We start from the raw sequence: 9981 nt of genomic DNA on the forward strand, positions 1-9981 counted from the left end.
GGGGGGGCTGGCAGGATGAACCGCATATTTTGCTGGACGGATCAAGGCATGTGTGCTGAGCGCTTTGCGCACAGAGCAGCACAGCCTCCAGCCCCACCCTGACTGGTGAGAGGCGAGCCCGCTCATGCTCATGCTTCTTCGGTTGGAAGGCTGTTTGTTCTGGAAGTAAGAACTCGTGGTGGGGTTCCCCAAATGCCAGCCCGTTAAAACACCCTCTTGGGGCCCTCTGGGTAATACGTGCAATTAACCACCACCTCTCCATGGCTTGTGAAGTTGATGAAATGAAGTAGAAACTGCTGAGCCTTCACCTTCCTAAGCCTCAGCTTCTCCAGCTAGAACAGCGGTTCTCAACCTGTGGGTCGTGACCCCTTTGGGGGTCGAATGACCCTTTCACAGGGGTCGCCTGATTCATCACAGTAGCAAAATTACAGTGGTGAAGTAGCAACCAAAATAGTTGTATGGTTGGGGGGTCACCACAACATGAAGAACTGTATTAAAGGGTTGTAGCATTAGGAAGGTTGAGAACCACTGATCTAAAACAAGGGCCAGAGGAGAAGGTCCCTGGGGTAGTGGAGAGGAAAGAGTGTGGGGTTTAGAGCCAGAAATCCAGCTCAGCTCTCATCACTCACTTGTTGTACCTCTTTGGAAACTTCACTTGGTCTATTCGGCTGTTGCCTCCCGAGACGAAACCTGATGGTTCCTGCTTTGCTTAAACTGCAACGTCGCTGTGAGAGTTTAATGAATCGGAAAGTGTGCTTTGTGAACTGTCACGTGTGGGGCAAATGTCGGTGTGCTGTTATTAAATTACCTCAGGTTTCAGCTCTCCCAAGCTACTAAATTTTTAGTTGTGGGCAGAATTTTAAATAACTCCTCTATAGAAATTGTGTTTGGAGAATACGCATTTTCAGTGCTGAGCTGGACAGGAGCAGAGCTGAGGACCAGAAGCAGTGCCAGTGTGGGTATTAGACTGGAACTCTCGGCAGATGACCAGTCTTTAGCTTTGGGCTCTATCAGTCTGTCGTTCCTGGGCTGTGTGACCCTGGCCAGTTATCCCCTGAGCCTCCATCTCCTCATTTACAAACCGGACATGAGGAGAAACCAGTCAAATTGATTCCGCCTCATGGTGACCCCGTGGGTGTCGGAGTGGAACTGTGCTCCACAGGGTTTTCAGTGGTTGATCTTTGGGAAGAGGATCACCAGGCCTTTCTTCCGAGCTACCTCTGGGGAGGGGGTGGGGACTTTCTGAAGCCTCTAACCGTTAGCTGTTTGCACCACCTAGGGCCTCTGGTCCTCGTAGTAGAACTTGCATGGTTGAGCCTGTCGAGCAGAGAGGGCTCACTAATGCTGGCTCTTACGATTCCCTGCCCTTCATTATATGCAAGGCATGTAGAGTATTGTTATATTGTCATATGCCATGTTTATGTTACATTGTTACAATGGCATATGTGACTGCTGAGTATTTCATTTGTCTATTGATTGTTTTACTTATTATACTTAACAATTATCTGTATCGCACTGGATGCCAAAGGAGCCCTGCTGGCTCAGTGATAAAGCATTCGGTGTGTAACAGAAAGCGTGGGGGGCGGGGGCAAACCCACCCGATGCTCTGCTTCCAACAAGGCCTTGGAGACCCCCTGGGGCAGTGCTGGGGGAGACCCCTGGGGCAAATATTTCCAAATATTTGCCTACGTGGACAGGGTCACTTGCTCCAGCCCATCTCTTCCAGATAGATACTGTTACAGTCCCAGCTTGTAGCTGAGGACACCCGAGCGCTGGGGGGTGGAGTTGCCCCAGGCACCATCTCTACCCAGGGGAGGTGCTTGGATTCACACCCTGGTTTGTCTGGCCGCTGAGCCACATTCCTGCCCTTGACGCCCTGTTGTCAAGGCTGGCAGCCTTCTCTCACGGCCTGGCCACTGCCAGGTACACGGGTCCCCACTTCCACAGGCCTCCCGAGCCCTGGATTTCCTGTGTGGTTTGCTTTTCCTGTCTCTCGTCTACTCTCTGCTCTCTTCCCTCCCCTGCTTCTCCCCCAGGTCTCCTCCCTTCTCTCCTTTCTCCTCTTTCATCAAGGGCTCCATGGATAGCACACTTATCTACTGTTCTCTGAAAACAAAGACAGATTCCCCTGCCATCACATCGGTGCCGACTCACACTGACTGTATAGAACAGGCCTCCTGGCCTGCATTCTTTCCAGAATCTGACCACCTCATCTGTTTCCCAGGGAGCTGCTGGGAGTTCCAGCCACTGGCCTTTTACTTAGCAGCTGAGTGCCACCCGGGCTCCTTCATGCTGAGCGGGCATTGTTTCTATAGTAGCAAAACAAATCCTTTGTTGATAAAACAGAAGTCACTACTGCCATTGATTTTATTCCAACTCCTAGGGCCCCCCTAGGACAAGGCATAACTGTCCCTCCCTGCGGGGCTCTGAGACGTAACTCTCTGTGGAGCAGAAAGATCCCTCCTTCTCCCGAGGAGCAGCTGGTGGTTTCAAACTGCCAACCTGTGCTCTGCAGCCTAGTCTGTCACCACTGCCCAGGGGAACAAGCTTGCCTTAGTCTGTGGCTGGAGTTTCGCAGCCTGATGCTGCCCAATTGGTCCAGACTCCTGGCCTCCTCATGGTCCCAGCCTAGAGCTGTGCCCCTCGGGGCTCGGTGACCGTCAGCAAGGAGGTTGCCAGGCCCTTGTTCCTGGGGGGCCATGGGGTAGCTTCCAACTGGCAACCTTTGGGTTATTGGTCAAGCACCAACCATTGCACCACCTGGGACTTCTTCTGATGAACAGAAGTTCTTAGCTTTCCTTTTGGGGGGTTGGTAAATTTTGTGTCGTGGAAAGGTTTCTTAGCGTGTGTTGTTGTGTTTTCCCTGCAGGGCTGGGCATGGCCGAGTGGGAAAGGCCGAGCCGGAGGCTGCCTCGGGCAGCCGAGCCCAAGCTGGCCAACGAGGGGGACCCGCAGCTGCCCACCGGCCGGGAGTTGACCGAGGCCAACCGCTTTGCCTACGCAGCACTCTGTGGCATCTCCCTGTCCCAGCTGTTTCCAGAGCCAGAGCACAGGTGAATGCTTTTGTCTCAGTGTGTGTCTGGGGACAGTGGGGCAGGGGAGTGGGGAAGCCCAGGGTCAAATCATACAGCCTGGCAGCTTGCCAAGCCTCTCCAAGGAGGGCAGGGAACAACACAAAGAGGGGCGAGTCCCTGCCCTTGCCTCTCAGGAAGTCACCATCAGGCAGAGTCCTGGCATCCCCTCGTTTGGTAGCCGCTCGTGTATACCTCCACCAAGCATGGTTTGAGCACCTACTGGGTGCAGGCACTAACAGAAGTACATGGAAGAGATGCGGGGATACAGATAGTTGAGAGAGCGAGATCTGTCTTTATATCTGAAAAAAAGTTTGTGCAAAGACTGGATTAAAAGATAATGGGATTTTCCCAGGAGCTTTCTGAAGCTCCACCATCCTTGGCCGTAGTCAGTGGCAGTCCAGTGGGGTCCGACTCCCAGCGGCCCAACATGTGCAGAACAGAACCGCCCCCCACGCTTTTCCAGAGTGTGAGCTCGAGCGAGCAGATCTCCAGGCCTGGCCTCTGAGGGGCTGTCGAGTGGGATTTAACCGCCAACCTTTCCGCTAGTCGTGGAGCATACTACTTTTGTTTTGAATTAGCAGACACTGTCCCTGCCTTCAAGCAAGACACGGTGTAGTAGGAGGCCAGGACTTTCATTCATGCATTATGCATTTGTTGAGCACCCACGATGGGCTGGGTGTCAGGCAAGGAGGCCCGGCAGAGGAAACAAGGCACGGCTCCCGCCCAAAAGGTGCTGACCGTCCGAGGAGTGCCTACTTGGGGGATTGTCATAGTGAAGGGTGGATTTAGATAGGGCCGGGTAGGCTCGGAACCCAGAGGGTGTTCAACCTTGACCTGTAGGGTTGCTGTGAGTCAGCATTGACTCGATGGCAGCGAGAGCAAGTGTGGGAGCAAGAGAGAGACAGATTTGGTTGTAGTGTTATAGCTTGGTTTAGCAGTGTTATATCTTAATGTCTGCCATTTCTCAGTGTTGTGCGCGTGCGTGTGTGTGTGTGTGTGTGTGTGTGTGTGTGTGTGTGTTCGCATCGTATATTTGGAGATAGGATAGCCGAGTTGCCAAAAGCATGGCTGTGGAGTCAGCCAGACCTAGGGTTAAATCGAGGATCCACCCCTCACTGGTCGTATGACCTCAAACACAGCACTTGTCCCCCTGAGCCTCAGTTCCCTCATCTGTAGAGTGGGTGGAAGATGGAACCATGTATAGCATCCCCACGTTCAGTTCAGTGTCCGGCCCAAGCACTTTTCATGATTAAAGCTCAGGGCATCTGGGAAAACGTTGTGTGAGCGCTGGCATACAGGCTGGATTTGGAAGGTCACTTGGATTTTGACGGTCTTAGACAGAGGGGAAAGTAGAGGCCAAGACGGAGACAAGGCACCTGGACTGCCTTGGCAGATGGGGTGAGTGGGGTTCTGGGCTCTAGGGACTATGTGGGACAGACAGGCACACAGCTGGAGTGGAAACAGTACAGCAGTTTCGTGGAGGACTATGAAGGCCAAGCGAGGAACTTGGCCTTTGTCGATAATTGAGGAGCGATTGGCAGGTTGGAGCTGGCCATGGCTCAATTGGATGTCTATGTTTAAAAGCTTCAGTCCCCAAATGTGTTGAGCTCTTAGTACCAGGGTGCAGCCCAGGGTACAGGAAGCAGGGCTCTGCCCTCAAGGATCCCAGAGAGAAGAGTTTAGAGCAAGAGGAAATGAGTTCGGAGGCTGATGTCCTCATCACAGTGGCAGAGGTGGGGAACAGATGGGACAGACTTTTCTCAGCGAGCGTGGAGTCGACGTGGGGACAGGGGACTGTTGCAGGCGAGGCAGATGGAGGAACTAGCTATGGCTCCAAAGGTTCCGGCAGCAAGGGAAATATAGGAGGAGAGATGCCATCACGGCCCTAATAGGCTGGAACAGGAGATGCAAGACGTTCTTTCATCTGCAGCGTTTTCAAGACCCACTCACTGCCCTGGAGGAAACCTCCTTCATCCCCGAGTCTTAGCTATGGAGCTGGTGGGGGTGGGGTATTTGGTAACCCTTGTCTCTCTCAGTGGACCAAGCACCTAGATGTATTCATCTCCTCAGGGGTCACCTCCAGGAAGTTTGCCCAGCCCCCTCCACCCCAGGTGTTCCTGCGCCTGCATGCCCACCACTCCTGCAGTGTGGGTTCGTGGAGGACGGCCTGCCTTGGCCATCTCCGAGCCCCGGGCCCTGGTGTGGCATAGGCACTGGATTTTAAAAACAAAACAGAACATTGCCATCTGGTCGATTCCGATTCATAGCAGCCCTGAATCGGACTGCTGAGATTGTAAATCTTACAGAAGGAGACCACCACAACTTTCTCACATAGCCTCAACTGTCTCCTGGAGAGGTGGAAGCGCCAACCTGGTGGTTAGCAGCCCAGGGCTTACCTGTGGCCCCAGCAAGGCTCCTGACACTTGGGGAACGTTTGTGAAAAGGAATGGGTGAATGCTGGCTTTGTTAGATGTTCCCAGGGCTTTGGGTTCAAATACTTACGCTTTCTCCTTACCTGTGACCTTGAGCACGTTATTTAACTTCTAAGCATTGGTCTCAGCATCTGTACAATGGGGCTAGTCATAGCCATCCGGCAGCCCGCTGTGAGCTCTCAATATGAGGAACGGGTGAAGCACACAGCCTCACACCTGGCACGTGGCAGCTGCTCGGTGAATCAGTACGTGCTTTCTAACTCACTGACTTGCTCTCCCAGTTGCAGGTTCTCCATCTGTAAAATGGGGATAATCTGGAAGCTGCCCCTATCAGGCAGTATTTGGGGCTGCAAGTAACAGAGCCGTGTACTCAAGGAGATTTAAACCATGTGTTTGCTTTTGATTGCTTAATGAGAAATCCCAAAGTAGATAGCTCCTGGATTGATTTCAGGAAAAAAAAACCACTGCCACTGAGTTGATGCCAGCTCTTAGCAACCCTCTAGGCTAGGCTAGAACTGCCCTGGACGTTTCTGAGACTGTAACTATTTGTGGCGTAGAACGCCTCATCTTTCTCCTGTGGAGCGGCTGGTAAATTCAGACTGCTTAACCTTGCCGTTAGCAACCCAGCTCGTAACCCAGTCGGTCACCAGGCTCCTTGGACTAATTCATTCCTCGGAAATCCACTGGAGCAGCTTTTCTGCACTTCTCTTGGCTTGCACTTCCTGGTCACAGAACGGCTGCTGCAGCGCCAACCATCACGCCCTCAACAGAGAAGGCCCAAGGCACGGAGGAGTGAGGGAGATTGTCTTTCCATCTCACCAGGGCAAACTCTTTCTTGGAATAGCCTGAGAAGGCCTCTCCGTCTCCTCTCATCTTTGGCTGGGTCTGGTCACATGCCCGAGCCTCAGCTGCAAGGAAGGCTGGTTAAAACGAAAGGCATTTGTCATCTCCGACCTCCATCTGGCTCTGAGGACCAGGAGGGATGAGCTGGCCAATTCCTACTGCAGGGAAGCTGCCAGCAGTGCCTGCCGTCATCAGGGAAGATGGCCCTGCAGAGGCTACCATGGAACTGTCACCAAATGACCCTTCCCCTCCCTCAGGGCTAGCAGTGAAACTGCCCCTGTGCTCTGACAGGAGGCTAGAGTGCAGGAGTCTGACTTGCCCTCTGCTCTAGCTCCTGTTGTTTCATCGGGCTGTAGGCCTCCAGCTCCTGGTGTCCCCACACACAATGGATGTCCTGGTCCTGCACCGTCCCCATGCCCCAGTGCTGGTCAGACTGTCGCGATCCGCAGGGTTGACGCTGGATGACTTTCAAATGTAGATTGCCAGGCCTTTGTTCCTAGTCCAGCTTAGTCTGGAACATCTGCTGAAACCTGTTCGGTAACGGCACCCACTTCAATGCCTGCGCTCAAGGTGCGGTGGCCGGGAATCAGGCAAGTGTGTCTCCTGCCAGAGAGGGACTGATTCTACCACTGCACCACCACAATCCACCCCCAACCCCCTCCCTTGGGCCCATGCCCAGGAAACCTCTATCTTCCAGGAAATCTCTTCTGACCTGATAACCCCTCACCTCACCTGCTAAACCGGTCTGCAGAGGAGGAAGAGCCGCGTACCTTGTTCACATAGGCCCTTACTTATTAACCCAGAGGGAATAGTGGGGAGCGGAGGTTTGTGTATGTGTGTGTGTAAGGAGGAGGGTGGGGGGTGGAGGGGACAGTGCTGCTGCCTGAAGCTATTCAGAGCGAGCGTTTCCGCCATCATCGGGTGTTTCCTTCTCGAAAGTTTCCGAGTCAGGGTGCCAACTGTGACCACGGCTTCCTCTCACTTTCTGAAACACAAAGCACACCCTACTGACCGCTCAGCCAAGAAAACCGGCAGACGCTGCCGGCTTCCCTCGTCTGTCGAAAACACTCCCCAGGACATAAAAGCAAACCTCTCACATCTTTCTTTCGGAGGCAGGGCTCCTTCGCAGATGCTGTTTTCCGGGCGGTTAGCTGTTTGCTAAACAGAGAGAAGCTCACCGCGGAGAACAGAAAGCAGCGCGTGTTTTCCGTGAAGCACCACACTGCAGATGCCAGAGACTTGCAGGCTGTACAGCTTCTGTCTCAGTGCTCAACTGCGTTCAGGGTTAACTCGAGCTCCAGCTCACTGCCATCGAGACGATTCGGACTCAGCAACCCCAGAGGACCCAGCAGAACTGCCTGTGTGGGTTTCCGAGGCTGCAAAAAGTCTCCTCTTTCTCCAAGGAGCAGCTGGGGGATTAGAACTCCTTATCTTGCGGTAGCAGCTCAATGCGTAATGCCCTACCCCACCAGGGCCCCTTGTAGCCTACACACAGCTGCAAATAACGCATAACTGAGTGAGTACAGCTGCTGTGTCCCGGTCAGTGGTGCTCAATCTTCCTCATGCCGCCACCCTTTCATACAGTTCCTCAGGTGACCACCCCCCCAACCATACAATTATTTTCGTTGCTACTTCATTACTGTCATTTTGCTACTGTTATGAATCAGGAGACCCCTGTGAAAGGGTCGTTCAACCCCCAAAGGGGTCGAGATCCACAGGTTGAGAACCGCTGCAATAAGACTTTCTCGATCGAGATAGGCTGCAGAGCCTGGATTTGGCCTCCCAGGCTGACCACGAGTCAGGAACCCTGGAGTCGGGGTTAAGCTTGTCCCCTGCCTGCTTTGAGGACTGGCTGTGCTGTTTGTTTTCCCCTCTGTAGGACAGGTGCTCCCTCTGCGATGTGGAGCAATGGCCCCCTGCACAGAACGGAGATGGAGCCGGGTGGAAAGGCATGGCCAGTGACTAGCCTCGCCAGTGTCTGCCATGCAGAGCTGCTGGCGCCGGTGGTCGTGGTGGTGGTGGTGGTGGTGGTGGTGGAGGAGTCGAACTGATTTTCACCTCATGGCAACCCCATGTGTGGGAGCAGAATGGGTTAAAGCCCCTCAGGGATCGTAGGTTCTGCTGAGGCCTTTCTCCCAGGGAGCCACGGGATGGGGTCAAACCTCCCACCTTTCAGTTAACCCCTGCACCACCAGGGCACCAGGGCTCCTTGTCCGGTGGGCGTGCTGGGGAATTCACGGCTGGACAAGGTGGTCTGAGAGGCATAGGCTGGACTCCTGGAACAGTCTCTCTGCCTCTGGGCGTCCATATCTCTAGAATAGGGGTGAGGCTGGCCCCCCGCCCTCCGTGGGCTGCAGCCCACTGACGTGAGCTAGTAGGGTGGGTCGCTCTGGAATTACTCAGTGCTGTGCTGTTGGTTTTCACGTCGTTCTACAAGACCACCAACCACGTACGAAGACGCTGCCATGTAAAATGCTACTCAGTCTTCGCTCAGTGGCCCTCAGGTGTGCATGGACACGTTCAATTGTCCATTGAAGGACTGCAATGGAGAGTACTTCATAGGTGCCTGGCTGCAGCCCCAGTGACGTCATGGGTACACATGGGCCTGCTAAGGTTAACCCTTTGAAACCACCAGCCACTCCGCTCGAGAAAGATGAGGCTTTCTGTTCCTGAAAAGAGCTAGTCCTGAAAACCCGTATGGACAGTTCTACCCCAATCTACAGAATCAACTCAGAATCAACTCAACGGCAGTGAGTCTGAGTTTGTGAGTTATAGGTGCCTAGTGTCCTAAGCACAGTTACTGTTCAGAACATCCCTAGAAAGCAGGCATCTTCTTCTTCACTGCTTTATAGAGAAAGAAGCTGAGAAGCTAAGTAATTGTCAGAGATCACACAGCTGGTGGTGGAGCTGGAATTCAAACCTAAGTCTCTGCTCTTAGCCTCTCTGCTCCTGTTGTGAGAAACTTCTCGACGTCCAAGACTTCCTGCCAGGGCAGAGGGTCAGCCAAGCTGCTGTGCTCAGCCCTGAGTCCTTTCTTGGTTTTGATTTTGTATGGCCATTGTTTGCGTTTTCCCCCAATTTATTATTAATTGGGAGTTATTAAACATATCATCATTCCGTCGTTCAATCACGTCAAGCAGAATAGTACGATTGCGACCACAGTCCATTTCCAAACATTCTTTTTCTTCCTGGGCTCCTTGACCTCAAGCCCTTTCTGCAGATCAATAGACTTGTCAGTAGCGTTCAAGAAGACATGGTGGGTCAGTAGTCAAAGGATTCTGCTGCTAACCAAAAGGCCAGCATTTTTTTTTCAATTTTAATAAATCATTTTATTGGGGGCTCTTACAGCTCTGATAACAATCCATACGTCAGTGGTATCGAGCACATGCGTACATATGTTGCCATCATCATTTCCAAAACATTTTCTTTCTACTTGAGCCCTTGGTATCAGCTCCTCTGTTTTCCCTTCCCTCCCCCACCCTCATAAACACTTGATAATTTATACACTATTTCTATTTTCATGATTTACACTGTCCGCTATCTCCCTTCACCCACGTTTCTGTTGTTCGTCCCCCTGGGAGTTAGTTGTACATTGATCATGGCAATCAGCTCCCCCTCTCTCCCCCTTCTCC

General features: G+C 52.9%; 1 protein-coding gene across 4 annotated transcripts in view; it reads left to right on the forward strand.

Moving 5' to 3' along the window:
- TMCO4 (transmembrane and coiled-coil domains 4) overlaps positions 1 to 9981 on the forward strand; it is a 97729-nt gene that overhangs the window by 9086 nt on the left and 78662 nt on the right. For all 4 annotated transcript variants that reach the window (XM_045299191.1, XM_045299193.1, XM_045299192.1 and 1 more), the window contains one exon: positions 2870 to 3053. In XM_045299191.1, the coding sequence (XP_045155126.1) occupies positions 2870 to 3053 (184 nt within the window). The remainder of the gene's footprint in view (positions 1 to 2869; positions 3054 to 9981) is intronic.

This window comes from Echinops telfairi, unplaced genomic scaffold (assembly GCF_000313985.2).
Source record: "Echinops telfairi isolate 266 unplaced genomic scaffold, ASM31398v2 ScPeMD7_7457;HRSCAF=8495, whole genome shotgun sequence".
NCBI lineage: Eukaryota > Metazoa > Chordata > Mammalia > Afrosoricida > Tenrecidae > Echinops > Echinops telfairi.